At 42.9% G+C, this 15,280-nt stretch overlaps 1 protein-coding gene across 2 annotated transcripts in view; it reads right to left on the bottom strand.

The window, feature by feature from the left end:
- Positions 1–13,323, bottom strand: part of flt4 (fms related receptor tyrosine kinase 4) — a 50,893-nt gene extending 37,570 nt beyond the window's left edge. For both annotated transcript variants that reach the window (XM_031745231.2, XM_039616686.1), the window contains exon 1: positions 12,892–13,323. In XM_031745231.2, the coding sequence (XP_031601091.1) occupies positions 12,892–12,949 (58 nt within the window). In that variant the 5' untranslated portion in view covers positions 12,950–13,323. The remainder of the gene's footprint in view (positions 1–12,891) is intronic.
- Between the last annotated feature and the right edge of the window lie 1,957 nt (positions 13,324–15,280).

The following is a 15,280-nucleotide window of genomic DNA, read 5'->3' as shown; positions in this document are numbered from 1 at the left end:
AATCTGTTGGGAGATCACACACTGGCGAGCCACATGCAGATTGTACATCACTTTTGAAATGTCATTAATGACTGGCATGCCTGAGAGATAAAATGCCAAGCTGTTGGAGGTGTAGTTTGTGGAAGGAGGGGAGGCTACAACACAAACATTTACCATTACAGTGAACACCTCAGCTGTGGATTTTTTTTTAAAGCTACAGCGTGATGTGTGTGTGTGTGTGTGTGTGTGTGTCACAGGAAAGGGAAAAGCAGCATCACACCCACACGGAGTCGAGCTAAAAGCTCCCAGAAATCACAGATCATTCAAACTGACAGAATTAATGTCATATACGCCGATGTACGCTGAGCTCAGCACCTCTGCGCTCTATCTGAAGCGGCAGTCTGAAAATAACGTGCACCAACTCGATAATTTGGTGTTCTTGTGTATCACTCGTCATCCTAAGTGGCTTTCTCGCATCTGCTGAAGGAGTCGGAACTTATTTTGTGCTGGGTTACGCATGACTGCAGGTCGAAGCAACGCCGACCTCTCTGCTGATTGATGAGTGGTGGAAGGGAGTATATACTGTAGGTGACTCTCATCCATGTTAGTGCAGAGGCTGCTGTTTCTTTCACCCCGTGTTTCACAGCGATGGCAGATTTTTGTGCCAGATGTCAATATCTTCCATATGGATGTGCTGCAAAATGTATACACTCCCTTTCCAAACCACGAAACCCCAGATATGGAGACCTGTCACTCCATCAGCTGCATAAAGCATTTCAGCACATATATATATAATCCCATTAGTGTTTGTTTGCACTCTGTCAAATACAATTAAAAACACACGAGGCGAATGCCAAAGTAAACCGAACACATCAGATCCCGGAGGTTTGGGGCTGATACCGTGTCTTGTCATGATTATAAACACATTTTCCTGCTTTGAGCTTACATGCTGCTTTTCATGGCGGACTGCAATGACAATCACTCAGCCAGCTCATTTTTCTGGGTATGCTTTAAACTTTGAAGAACAGGAAGGTTAATGGTCACCGTGTATTGCAAGGGCTATGTTCCTGAACAAGAGCTTCAGCTGGAGGACAGTCGGTGGGTGGACAGTGAGTAATCTGAGCTGCAGTTGTGAACTCTGATTTAAGGTGACTATGTTATCCTTCAGTACACAAGGTTTCAAGCTTCCAAAAGAAAAATGAGTGTCTCAGTTATGTCTAGTTTGTCTTTAATTTGCTTTTATTTAACTGGTTTTAGCGCCTGAGCGACAGTTTAAATGAGTTTGCATTTCACTTTTTTTAAGTCGAGGCTTATGTATAATGCATTTTGCTGACATTAAAAGCAGCCACTGATTTTTCTTCATTTGTGTGAGACACACACTCTTTTATGTCCTGTGTCACTGCATTGTAATACAGCAACTAATACAGGGCACACTACATTGCTTGATAATGTCAGTGTAACTGACGAAAAAAGGTCAGGCCAATGTTCGGGTTACAGATCAGCTAACTCATTTCCAAATTTAACATGAAGTCATATTAGCTGATGAACACCTGGAACTTCATGAAGTCCAACTACTTGTACACATGTTCAGCTGCTCGTTAATGCAATTATCAAATTATCCAATCAGTTGGCAGCAACTAAATACATTTATGCAGGCAGACATGATCTAGACGACCTGATTAACTTCAAACTGAGCATCAGAATGGAGAAGAAAGGTCATTTAAGTGAGATGTGGGGCTGGTCTGAGTATTTAAGAAACTACTGATCTACTGGGATTTTCCCAGCAACCATCCTGAGGGTTTACGGAGTCTGAAAAAAGAAAATATCCAGAGCGCAGTTTTCTGTGCAAAAATTCCTTGTTGATATCAGAGGTCAAAGGAGAATGACCAGACTGCTTCAAGCTGATAGGGTGGCAACAGGAACTCATTACAGCCAAAGTATGCAGAAGAGCATCTCTGAATGCACAGCACGTCGTACCTTAAAGCAGATGGGCTAGAAGACCACACCATGCGCCCACTCCTGTCAACTAAAAATAAGAAGCTGAGGCTACTATTCACACAAGCTCACCAAAATTGGACAGTAGAAGATTTGACAAACATCGCCTGATCTGATTTTTGCTGCAACATTCAGATGGCGGGGTCAGAATTTGGAACAAACAACATGAAAGCGTGGATCCGACCTGCCTTGACAGTGAGTTCAGTGTACTCGAATGGCCTCCACAGTCACCAGATCTCAATCCAACAGACCACCTTTGGGATGTGTTGGAGCAGAAGATTCACTTCATGGATGTGCAGCTGACAAATCTGCAGCGACTGTGTGATGCTTTCAAAAATCTCTGAGGAATGTTTCCAGCACCTTGTTGAATTCAGGGAACAAGCAGGACCAACCCCAGCACAGCACGTCGTAACCGATGAAGTGGCCAGTGTGTGTATATTTTAAATGTAAAACACAATAACACACATGTTAACACTTTTTTTCTAACTGCTACAGAAACTGGAGATTGAACCGCTGACCTTCCAATTAGTGAACAATGTGCACTCCCTCCCAAACCACAGCCGCCCACACAGGCATACAAAATTAAATACAGACATATAGAGAATGGTTAACAGCGATGTACACTTTAGTAGGTTTGCTGGAAAATGTAATGGATCGCGCCAAATCATTGGTATAAATCATTTTTGCATATGATTGTATGTTGAAACCCTATTCGGAATGACTCCCTGGCCTGAAACAGCAAAATGAGAGGTGATTGGCTCATTTACAAGCACCTTACAAATGTGAACACGGACAGAGAGCCAGAAAAATATTTCGAGCCTGGTTTCCCTCTTTCCCATGCATTCCAGCTGGTGGTGCAGAGATAAGCAGCAGGTTCGGGAGATTAGCCTCGACCAACAAATATCACAGTAATTTCACGCTGGATTCTGTTATCTAATGATTACACATGATATAAACACATAACATTAGATTTATAAATTACTTCAGGCACTTAAGTGTTGTGTTTACATGCTCTCATAGAGACGGGCTAATTCCGAGTCTCCTTTATGTCTGAAGCAGCTGAAGTGACAGCGACTCGATGACTTTAGAAACCTTGTGATTCGGCTCACCGACTTCTCGGTATCTGACACTCTGATCACCAGGGCTTGTCAAAAATAATTAAATTCTGACTTCAAGAATTGCAGAAGATTTAAACTCTTCACTGAGAATCATTTGACATGGCTTTGTAACAGAGAAGCAGCTCACTCAACATGTCCTTGTAAAGAAACCTGATGTTTCTCTTGAGAAAATAGAATTTTTCTCTTGTTTTGTGAAAACCCATTCTTAGTAATGGGAGTAATGTGTGTACCCTGCACCGGGTCCAGCTGGTTCTGCAAGGCAAACAAGATAGACTTAATAAACAACATTAGTTTAAAAGATTTGTGAAGGAGAAGAAATGGTATCTCCTCTGCTGGGCATAAAACATTATTTAAAAAGCAAAAACAGTTCCATCCATGTTTGAGATCAACCATATAAAGGGATATGGTTACACCGGCTGGATGACTTCCCAAAGCAGGCCCCTCTGATTTTCTACAAGATGGAAGTCCCAGATGTATATATGTGAGCCAAGTGCCAGAAGTCAAACACTTTCAAGGACAACTGTGTCTGTTTACTCCACGAGTGCCATCGGGCCTCGCTTTGATGTGCCAGCCTCCAAACTGGTTGACAGGGAGGAAAGAAGTGCAACTGGTTTCCTGTCAAATAAAATCTGTAAACAGCATTTTATTAATTCTAAAGACTCAGAATGCCAGTGTTTTGCAGCAATTTCCAGCTATTCCTTTGTATACAAAGAAAAAGTTTAATTTAATTTATTTGGGACGCTTGCAGATGCACAGCAAAGCTTATTAGACTTGGTTTACATTAGAACAGCAAAATCATATGCATTGCTTGAATGCACAGCATGCTAGAGCCAGCCAGGTTCAATTGTTCCCTGCCCTCGCATTTCCTGCCTGATTTTCACCCATATCATTCAACTCAATGTAATCTTATTTGCATTATGCCAAATCACAACAGATGTCATTTCAGGGGGCACTTGACATAATAAGGTCAAGCTCTCTCACAATATTTCAGAGAGAAGCCTACTGCACAGCTTCCTTTGATTATAGCAACAACGGGGGAAAAAACTCCCTTTTATTAAGAGGAAACCTGTGTGCACAGCAGAAATCCATAAATCAAACAAATGTGTGTCTCAAATCTCTTGTTCCCATTTGTGTTTCCCTGAATGATGGCTGGGAGCTGAACAGAAGCAGTACATCAGTGTGGTTTCTCTTTCTCGTGCAGTAAACAAGAAGAATTTCCACATAATCGGAGTTCCAGGGGCAACATCACATCCAAATGTACTACGTTTGCAAGATGAACTGCAGAACTGCTGAAGTTAGTGGGACTACGGTGATTCATACACACTGGATTTTTAACCCATTTAAAAGCCTCTTGATATGCGCACTCACATTTTATTTGCTGACCTCTCTGCATGGCTCACATTGGGAGTTTTTGTCACATTTACGCAATACTGAATGTGGACTTCCTATAGCCTGTGAAGGACACCTGCTGACTAGATAAATCACACACACAGAGAAAGCTTCAGTGCCATAGGGCACTTTGAGCCAGTTAAAAATGTAAAGCTTCTCTGAGATGCAGGCGGATGCAAGGCAGGCGGGATTCGTGGGCATTAAAGGCGAGCGTGAAGACGAGCCCTCCTCTCTTTCGCTCTCTCTCCTCGGGAGCGACACGGGGCGCTCGTGTGAAAAGCAGAGCGGTGTTTTTCACTGCGAGCAAATTTCCTGTTTTCTTTATCATATTCACACGTCTCCCGCTTCCCGTTTTCATGGACACTGAAGATGATTTTGCCGTCAGCGTTTTCCTCTCCCCTCTGTAGTTTTGTCTCTGATCAGTCACATGACAGGAACAGGAAAAGAGGAACCATTTGCAAACAAATAACTTGTCAGAGTCTTAGTTTTAGCACACAGGAGGGACTCGAGGGAATTTAAAAATAAAGGCTTTCAGAGATATAATGATTATGGTAAGGCGTGTGCGGAGTCGCTGTGTGGTTATATAAAATGTGCATGAGCAAAGCTCCAATGGAAATTCAGTTTAGATTCAATTACAGTAATAAAAAAAAAGACAGAAAGTGAAACACACATGAATGAAAAGAATGTACAAAATGTTTCAACTTTTTTTGGTGGCGAGGGTTCAAATTAATAGCAGCTTGAGGATGCAGCTACACTGTTACTGTGTTACTGGCTGAGGTCCAAGGCTGGAGGGCTCTGAAATAGCACCATATATCTGCCAAAGGACGGGAGGCCAAGCAGGCCACGGAGCAGACCTGCTCTTTGGATGTGAAGTCAGTCAGCCACGGGCTCTGACACGCTTTCCCTCTCTCGCTCTCTCTCCCAGCTTCCTCTGTCATCTGGACACAAGGCCGGGCCAAATCCAGGCGACGGGCTGACTGGCAGCCCGGCTTTGATTTCATTGTTACAACATAGGTGGATGATATCCACCGCATCCCTGTCCTCTCCACTGCTGGGGGAGAAAAAGCCTTTCCAACATCCTGCCAGAGGAGGGCTGCAAACATAAGGATGCCACGGCAAGCCATCTGGGCCAGCTTCCTATGTTTAAAACCACTGACCCTGACTAAACCTTCCTGTACCTGCCACACAGGCACACCGGACAGCTCAACTCTTCCTTTGTGGCAGTGCCTCTTTTTCTTTTTTTTTTCGGCTTGTCATCATTTTTATAACTGAGATATTGCTTCCTCCACTGAGAAGGGAAGCAAGTACATTCTGGTAAATGCTTTGCCCCTGTTTCTGGCAATGATGATTTTGTGTGGATGAATCTAAAATGTTCTTTTTACAACTAGCTGTACAAAAAAAAAAAGAATGCCAACATTAGTGCCAAAGATTAGCACAACCCAGCCCTGCTGTGATGGCTTGCATGCTCATAAAAATCATGCTGTGCCTCTTTAGAAGCCAAACGTTAAGGAGCTCCATTGCTGTGCTTGTTACCTGATTCGTGCAGACTCGGGCCATAAACAAGTCTCTGCTGCTGTCGTGTCAGATCTCCCGGCGAACTAAATCACCGCGGCAGCTTAAGATGCTGGAGAAAACAAGGGCAAAGTAGGGAGTACTGGGTCAGCAATTATGGTGCTGAGTGCCTAAAGGGAGGGAAGCTGGCAATTTCCTCAGGCTTTGCCAATAGACCCTTTCCCATGAACCTCAAGTGACCTCCAATGCACAGCAAGTACTGTGAGTGACCAATAATATGCTACATGGACAAGTCACAACCCTAAACCCGCACAGCTGCCCGAGCCAGAGCAGCAGTTTGAAAGTAATAGCGATGGCGACTCTAGTTAGAATTACGAGGGCTCCAAATTATGTTTGTTTCTAAGCAACAGAGGCACTTTGGAGTGCTGTAATATAACTGTGTTACAGCCACTGTGTCCGAGGAGCCGGTCTCTGCCTTTAGAGGTATCGGGCCACGGATGCCACAAAGGAAGAATTTTCCTCCTGCGCCTCACAACATTACTTACAATAAATGTTGTCACTGCCTCGTATGGCTGTTGGATTCCATGCAATTACTTTTGCATTAGCGTGTCATGACAATTTGTGAAGTCAACACATTTGCAGCTGTGAATTGAAAACCCCTGATTATTCTGGACTCTCTCATTTGATCATCAACCTCTCTTGTAGAATGACACCCAGCTGACTCGACAGATTGTGCACGACTCCTCACAATTGTTTTTCTTTTTAACGTCGATTAACAACGGCAGTAACGCAGCACTCACTCGTGCAGTTGTATAAGCTCTTCACCCTCCATGGGTGGCTCTGTACACTCAGAGACTCACAGTTCAAGTATTCAGCCATCAAAGCGTCACTAAAATGCTGTCCTTGTGATGGACTGCAACATGAAACTCAGGCCTGGGTGAACATGAGAGACAGGAGGAAAATCAATAGGTGAAACCTCCTCTGCACAGTAATTATTCAAAGTGTGGGAGAGATTTTTTTAAAAGAGTGCAAAGAAAATAGAGCCCACTGAAACATTTCATTTGCACAGCAGGGACACTGAAATGACCATGGAGGTATGGTTCTGAAAAATCCCTTCATGGCCATTTGTATAACTCCTCTTTTTCATACCACAAGTCTATTGATTTTGAAAAGGTGCTACAATAAGGGCTGAATAACCAAGAATAACCATTATTTTCTTGTGGTGGGTCAATGGAACCATTCATACAACAAGAGAAAGGCTGATTTTTCTCTTTTTTCATTGTTAACACACAACTATGTCAGTTTATACATCACCGAGTGCAACATGATGAAAGTACTCAGTTAATTTTCTATTTGAACCGTTATGACATCACCTGTGGCTTTGTAGCAATTATTTAGCTATGAACAACAAGTGGGTCACAACCTCCCTTTTATCAAGGCAATCTGTTAACCCATCAGCTAGCTGACTCTGGGAGCAACAACCAGTATTTTTCGGCTTCCGATGTATCAGGATGTCCGGACGGTGGACACCGGATGGCCAATTCATATTCCTGTTCCATCTGTCGGTTGCTGCGTGCACATGTGACGATTACAGCTATATGTAGAAATGACAAGTACTTTAAAACCAGAGGAAGCTTCTGGTACCAAAAATCTTGTCCCTTGCCTACAGACTGTGAATGCTGTAGACTGCTCCTTGTCTGTGTGGGCCTATTTGTGTATGTATTTGGGTTTCTTGTTTGTTTAAATACGTTTTAATATGTTAATGACCGTTTTCATGGTTTTTTAAGCCTGCAAACACCTTTGAGCCTCCACTTAACTGAACTAAAACTGAATTGGGAATTTGGAAGTTGGAATGGCAAAGTCTTTTCCCATCTCGTAAATGGTTTGACATGTTTATAGTATTATTAATATCTTCATGCCACATTTACCCATTCACAGACATTCATATAGTGCTTTACACAACATATGAAGCATGCTTATCTATCAAACATACACACTGATAAATGCTTTCGGGCATTTTGGAGTTCAATATTTTGCCCAAAGACACTCACAGCCAAGACCGTAGGCAGCAGGGGTGCTGCGGGTGCTGCAGCGTCCCCTGTTGCAAAAGGCAGACATCACCAGAGCCACTGAATGGAAGAGTCCGCACCACAAACGAGAAAAAGGTCCAATGGGCCTTTTTCTTTTTTACAGCAATGGCGGATCATGGAGTCTCGCAATAGTTAGAAAAAAGTTAGCAACACACGCTAGCCACACCATGGAGATATAGCAGCACAGAAGTTTTTAAAATGTAAGAAACAAGTTAAAAAACTAGTCTGCTTGTTATCAGAACACATTCCAACTGCCCACTAAAACCTTGTGAATTTTGCCCCCCTGCTAACAAGACTCTGACTTACTCAGAGGCTTTGCCCATAACCAGCTAAATATGCTCACACTCTGAAGAGGAGAGTGCCTCAAGAGTAAAATTAATTTCTGAGTGTAAATTTGGAGGTTTATAACCTGCACCCAGATGAAAGCAACATTTGGCTTATTATGAGCTGCTGCTGAGCAGTTTAACATTATAATTAAACAGTAATTGTTGTTCTTGACTATCTGTGTAAATTTGGCTTTTGGGCCAAGTCAAATATTATCCATACTTGGATAGGTTCTGGTCAGCTGTGCGCAGGTTACATTGTATATCTTGAGTGCCGTGGAAGATTGGTATTCTTTTTAATGGTTCTATAATTAATTTGTTTACCTGTGTGTGGGGAAGTTTAATTACTGTTGCATCTGTTAAAGTATTGTGTGTAAGCCTGTATACTACAAGGACCAGTTCAGTTCAGTTTTGGCTGTTTATTCTTGTCTGCTGTGTGCAGCAGAGTCTGGTGAGTAATATTAGAATGTGACAAGACAAATAGAATAATATATATTTTATACCTTAGACCCTAGTACCCCGTCGCCTGCCTGCCTAATTCAGCACCCCCAACTTCAAGGCCCTTCCCACGGCTGATTTAGACTTGTGCAGTGAATCTTTGGACAGCCTACGACATAACCTACGTAAATGGCCAATGCCGTTGCCAGCACTCATCCTTGTGCGTGTGTGATATGTTAGTTTCCTTGTGATTGTGTTCCGGTGTTTTATATGCCAGCCACAATAGAAACAAATAAAATACTGGGATGTTTTATTCCTCCTGGGTCCCCGCTCTTTGTTGTGGTTAGTTTTGGTTTTTGATGGGTTTTAAAATTGTTTTGATTTTATTTTTTTTGGAGGCAAACATTTTTGTCTCTCAACTTTTTTTCCACTTCCTTGTCATTTTCCTCACGTCCGATCCAATTTTTGATTTCCGTTCTGCAATCTCCCTCCAGGAATTTGATGAAACATGTCGGTCCTTATGTTAAGGCAGCGATTGTGATTCCCTCACTGATAAATCAGTTACTTTTCCATTGAGCTGGACATCAGGTTGTGGCATAAGTAGTGCTGTAGGGTTTCAGAGGGGTCTATGATTATGACCCACCTATGGTGTAAATTTAAAATAGAGGTATAAATCCCCCATTAATCCCCTGTCACATTGGAGGACAGGGGATAGAGCAATCAAACTTCATGAGCCACATGGGAGTGGGCTATTAATTTTCCCAAGGGGGCCTCATGAGAAACTGGTATTGTTGTGGAGGGCTGCACCAATAAACTTATAAAGAGATAACATTAACACTGAGCTAAAATGAGTTCAGCTTATTGGCCCAGGTTTTCATGTGGGCCCTTAAGAAAATCATTTTTGCCACCCCTGATGCCCCCATGTGTGCAAATGTCCAATTAATAAAGAAGACGTGCACCACATACAGAGTAAAAGGGAAAAATTCAAAAGTCCCTCGGCTCGTCCCTCGGCTCGGCTAATAACATTCAAAATGGGTGGTGAGGCTGGTCACTGTATTATCTCACAGCGGCATTACTGTATTATATTTTTACATGACAAAGCATGTGGGGATCGCTGAAGTGACTAAAGCTCATCTTCACAGGGAGAGGGAGCCTTTATCAAATCTCATGGCATCCCGATCGGTTGTTAGTGAGATGTTGCCTCCAAAACCACTAATGTCACTCTTAAGGTGGTATTAGAAATGTCGGGGTATCACCAGAGTTCTTGGGATTTTGTGCTATCACAGGTGATCCAAGAGAAGATAATGAATGAAATTCCAAAATGTCAACAAAGAGACAAAATAATTTAATGGAAAAGTGGCGCCTCTCCAAAACTTAATGGTTCTCTTTGAAATAGTTATTTAGATGTTTACATCGGGACCAGAATAGTGGCCACTGGATATTGCAAAGCAATTCAAATAGCATGACTAGAAACTGGGCATTGAAAACATGCAGGGGTCAGATATTTGAAAACAAAAATACCACAGATGGTTTCCATCAACTGTCTAACACCAACTTGGACGCATATTTGGCCTCTGCTTCAGATTCTTGGTGTTGAAAGAGCTTATCTCTCAGTTCTAGTTGTATTTGGGGTATTTGCGCAGTAGCATAATGAGAAAGTGAGTGACCAGAGCCCCAAATGCCCAGGGGGCCTCACTGCTCCATGCCAGCGATGAGTGAGCCACTGGACTCCGTATTTATTTGGACTTTACTGCAGCAGCAGCATTCCTCTCAGAGGAGGCTCTCTAGCTGACAGAACAAGATATTCAAGAACGGACACCGTGGACTGCAGAGTCCTGAGGTTGAATCCTGAGATCAGCACTGAGAACCAGGAGGGGGTATTGTTATATAAAACAACCCAACCTCTATAAGGGTACAACTAGAATAATACCCAAAGTTGAGAGTCAGATTTCTGGGATGATCTGATCAAGCAGAGGTATGCGTACAGAAAACACTCTGCTAAAAGCAATATCAACACTGTGCACCCAAGACAGAGAGTAAGCCAAAGATCATTTGGCTCTGGAGCTCAGGTTTTCTTTTTTTGTTTTCTCTCTTTTTTCTCATATGTGGCTCATTTTGACTGGAAAGGGTTTAAAAAGCCAATTACAGCGCAATAAAATCAAGGAAATTATGAGGAGAGAATGAAGGAATCAGTGACTCGCTATTCATTCCAATGCTGTCTAACAGCAGCAGAAGTTTCCCCCGTGATGTCTTTCTTAAATAAGACAGAATTTCTGTGATGAATGTCTTTGCACTGCTGTAATTCAAACCAGAGGCAGAGCGTGACAGCAAGATGGGATAAAATGACCCGGGCAGGAGCTTTTTTTAAATGCAGCTGCTGCGGAGATTATCTGCTCTCCCCGTCTTATGACAATGACTTCTGGGCTGGTGGGTCTACAATGGACTCACCTTCAATCTCTCCCTCTGATCATAATAAGGGCAAGTCTGTGATCTAGTTACAGTTACATCAAACTCAGAAATGGCTTTTTAATGTCACGCATTTGAGAAAGAAAGAAATCTGGGGGGTTTGGGGTTAGGAGGGTTAAGGAAACCACTCAGGCCAAAGACGTGCATAATCTTTCAGCACAAGACTTTGTTTTGTTGAATTTATTTGATGAGAGATTTTATTAGTGAGACAGACACAGACAAAGATCTCTGATGTTTCTGTCTTGGATGCTGTTTCACGAGTGAGAAAAAAACAAAACAAGAAACACTTTGCTTTAACTCCACATCTCCAACACCTCAAGACCATATTTAGCCCTCAGCAAGTCTGCATCCTATATAAAGCAGCTGAGCATACCACGACGCTTGACTTGATTCCAGTCTGAAGTGATTTCAAAAAGCAGCAATTCTGAGCTACAAACTGCCATCTTTCTCCCACCTCTCCGCTTCAGAGTGCCAATCAATCCCGTAAGTTCCCACTGTGAGACTTGAAAAATGCCTCCAGGTTAGTTCTTCGACATTCTGTTTCATTTTTATGCTTTCTGTACCAGTTGAGAAGCAGAGAGCCTCTGAACACGCTGCACATTAGGCTCGTGAGATGAGGAAAACATTATACAGAGCTTTAAAAATTCAAAGGTCACATTTTTTTAGTGGGAATGAAAACTCGGGTTTGGTTCTTGTTCTCAGTGGATTCATGTGACCCAACTGGCACACCTCAGTGACATTAATGAGAGAAGTAATCTCTCCATATGGTGACTGCCCCTCACAAAAAGTTCTTCACAGACAGCTGCTCACCAGCAACTGAACAACTCAAACATCCACATTCAGTCATTTACAGAAAGCTGCGAGCATTCTCAGCTGTAGATGTTTCATACGTCTAATTTAAACCGTGCGCAGAGGACCAGCGTGCTTTAGATTATTTAGACACAGCCTGGCTGAACTTGTTTGACTTTAAGACACACAAGTGACAATAGAAGACGTGCAGGCAGAGCTTTTTGCTTTCCACAAAAAAAACCCAGAAGATTGCAGAGAAAAGATCTGGACCCTCACCCACACTTAGAGCCCAGTGAGCTCTACATACACAGCTGATGTAAAGTCACTAAAAGTCAACTCAACTGAATCCCCTCGTGTTTTTGTAACTCCTGAGATCAAGGCACCATCAATTAACAGCTACATCTTCATCAAACACAACAACAACATGCCTCCCCCTAGTGCCTATCTGCATGTAGACTTGTTGAGTCTTACACCCAACCAAAAGATGTGCACTCTTAATGCTTTTCAAAAGGAGTGATTAAAAGTGGGTTAAAGTTTTACGCATAAACTTTGCAGCTAATAACAAGCTGATAACACGGGAAGTAGCCCCTACGCACAAATGCGCACAATTAATATCCACCTGGCTTCGTTCAAACCTCGTGTAAAACTTAAAGTAACTTAAATTAAAAGCTCAATTCACCTCACAGCAGGGGAAAGCCGGTGTAAACCTTGAGCGCAACACCTCACCTTGTTTTTTCGTTTTTAAAAAAGTTGCGCTCAAAACTTCCACCGTGACTGAAGATGTCTCCTCACCTGAGGCGTATGCTAGTCCAATCCAAGTCCGACAGAACAGCGTAAAGTCTGTCTTCATCTCCAGATCTCCGTCCAGAAGTGCACAAGCTTGAGCTGAGTTTCTCTCTCTTTAAAAAAAAATTTAAAAAAAAAAATAGAAGAAGAAAAGAAAAAGGACAGGTTGGTTTTAACAGGCTCTTAGTGGAGAAGCTGGTTTCAATGAAGGTCCTTGGTTGGGGTTAAGGGGGGGAAACTCAGGTGAACGCTGTCTGTCTGTGGGCTGCTTTGCGCAGAGAGGACATAGCCGAAGTGCTGAGGAAAAGGAAAAACACACACAAACCACACACACACACTTTTCCCCCCCGTTTAGTTTAAAAGGATGCATAAGGCACTGAATGGGATTTTCAACGATTTCCCTTTCCTTTGCTCGTGACGGGAGCGCATCCACATCCACCCACCCAGTTCATAAAACAAGCTGAATTGGAGAGGGGTGTGAGCGTGTGAGGTGGTGTGTACGGGCTAGGGAGGTGGGGTGTGGGGGTCAGCCAAACATCCATGACAAAGTTCCTTCCTGCAAAGTCCTGCGTTTCATCCCGCTGCATTAAAGACTTTTAGAACTGCCACATTATAAGTGCAATAAGAGCAGTGCAATATTGGAGCTGTGGGTTTTCCCATTTGTTGCTTTGCTGCAGGACCGTTTGGCATTGATTTTCTGTCATGGATTTTTCCCAAAGCATTTAAAGTCGTCCTGACACCTAAATAGCTCAGCAGGTAATCCTAATACCATCAGAAATTCTTACAAAGCCACCACAGGAGCACTGCAGTCACCACAGGAAGGAAACAAATGCCACTGTGAGATAAAGCAACAGAGGCAGGCTGAAGACAAATATAAGAATGTAAGAAGGAATGGTATTTTCTATGTTGATCAAAAATAGGCTCAAATTTAAAAAAATGTTTTTAAATCCTTCTGACACCAAACTGTCAATGCAGTTTTATGTGTTTAGGTCAAATGCTGGTTGTTAATTTGATGTAAAGGAAAGATATCTTCTGGCATGCTTCTGGACACAAATTCTTCCTCATGTTAAACAAACATAAGCTGAGGGAGTGCCTCTCTATTAAGTGTCCATAAAAACTCATCCAACGGGTCAGATGTAAGTAATGATGCCTCCAAGACTAAACTGCACAGAGTTTCTTCCAGGCTTGACCAAATCCTGTTAACCCCCACCACCCACTCATCCATCCTCCTCCGGGAGTCCTCAGAGTGTGAATAAAAGTCATGTACTAGGAGCACAACATGCCCATAGCGAGCCGCTATCAGTCCCGTTTTATCTTACAGGGAGGGATTTGGAAAATTGAAAACCTGTGTACCATAAGTCAGAGAGGGCAGAAGGGGGTGTGCGCTTGTGTAATCGAGCGCACGCACAGAAATGGGGCTTCAGGTGCAGGTGTGTGCTTTATATGTGAACTGTCAGGGTCACCTTTGCGGTGGTCAGACAAACATCGTATGGAAAGTGCAGAATAATCAGCGCAAATCCAGTCAGATATGTAATAATGTGCTGCTTTGCCACTTGGAAATCCATTACAGCATTAATGTGTCTCCGGACTCCTCCCTAGCTGTGCCTTTAGAACAGTCCACACATTAAGCAGCAGCTGTTGATGAGACATATGAGAAATAATATTTTTCCTTGATATGAACATGGTGTGATTCCTCAGCTATGAAGAGCCTGACCTCAGGGAGAGAGCTGAATAACAGGGAGTCAAAGGATCATTGTTTGTTATTGTGGGCATGCGTTTCCACTCCGGATCCCTTACGGCAATCCACCTCTCTGACCTTAAAACACAATGTTGTGATTGAATGGTTGTAATTAAAATGTTCCCTCGGTTTCAGGCCGGCAGAGCCTTCGGCTTCACAGAAAAATAAACACACTAAATTGTGATGATAGCCTAACAAAGCGCTGTCCAGGGAGTTACTAAATCTCATTACGAATATAAAACAGATAATGTCATAAACAAATGAAAAACACTTGAACAGCCAATTCAATAAGAAATCCGCACACATGAGCCATTCAGGCAACAGCGATAGCAAACAATAGGCTTTACGCAGGATGGCACAATCGCCTCTGCTGTGTCAGATGAAAAGGTTTCAGTTTATAATTCGTCGGACCCCTGAGAGACAACCGAGGGCTCAAGGACTCGTCCTTGAAGTGCCAGCACTCCATCCGGCCCATCCTCAGGTCAGGAAACAGATTACACCTCTACAGCTACTATCATAGGAAGGATGTGGAGCAAGCGTGCAACCCCCTCACTCTTTCGCCGAAGTTCATGCCCATGGGCCTCCATGCTACACTGCACTTTTGCCAAGCTACTTTGAAGAAGCTGTTACAGTTCAGCAGAGTTCCTTTGGGTTTGT

Source organism: Oreochromis aureus, linkage group 2, assembly GCF_013358895.1.
Source record: "Oreochromis aureus strain Israel breed Guangdong linkage group 2, ZZ_aureus, whole genome shotgun sequence".
In the NCBI taxonomy this organism is placed as follows: domain Eukaryota; kingdom Metazoa; phylum Chordata; class Actinopteri; order Cichliformes; family Cichlidae; genus Oreochromis; species Oreochromis aureus.
This window is presented reverse-complemented; position numbering and strand designations above follow the sequence as displayed.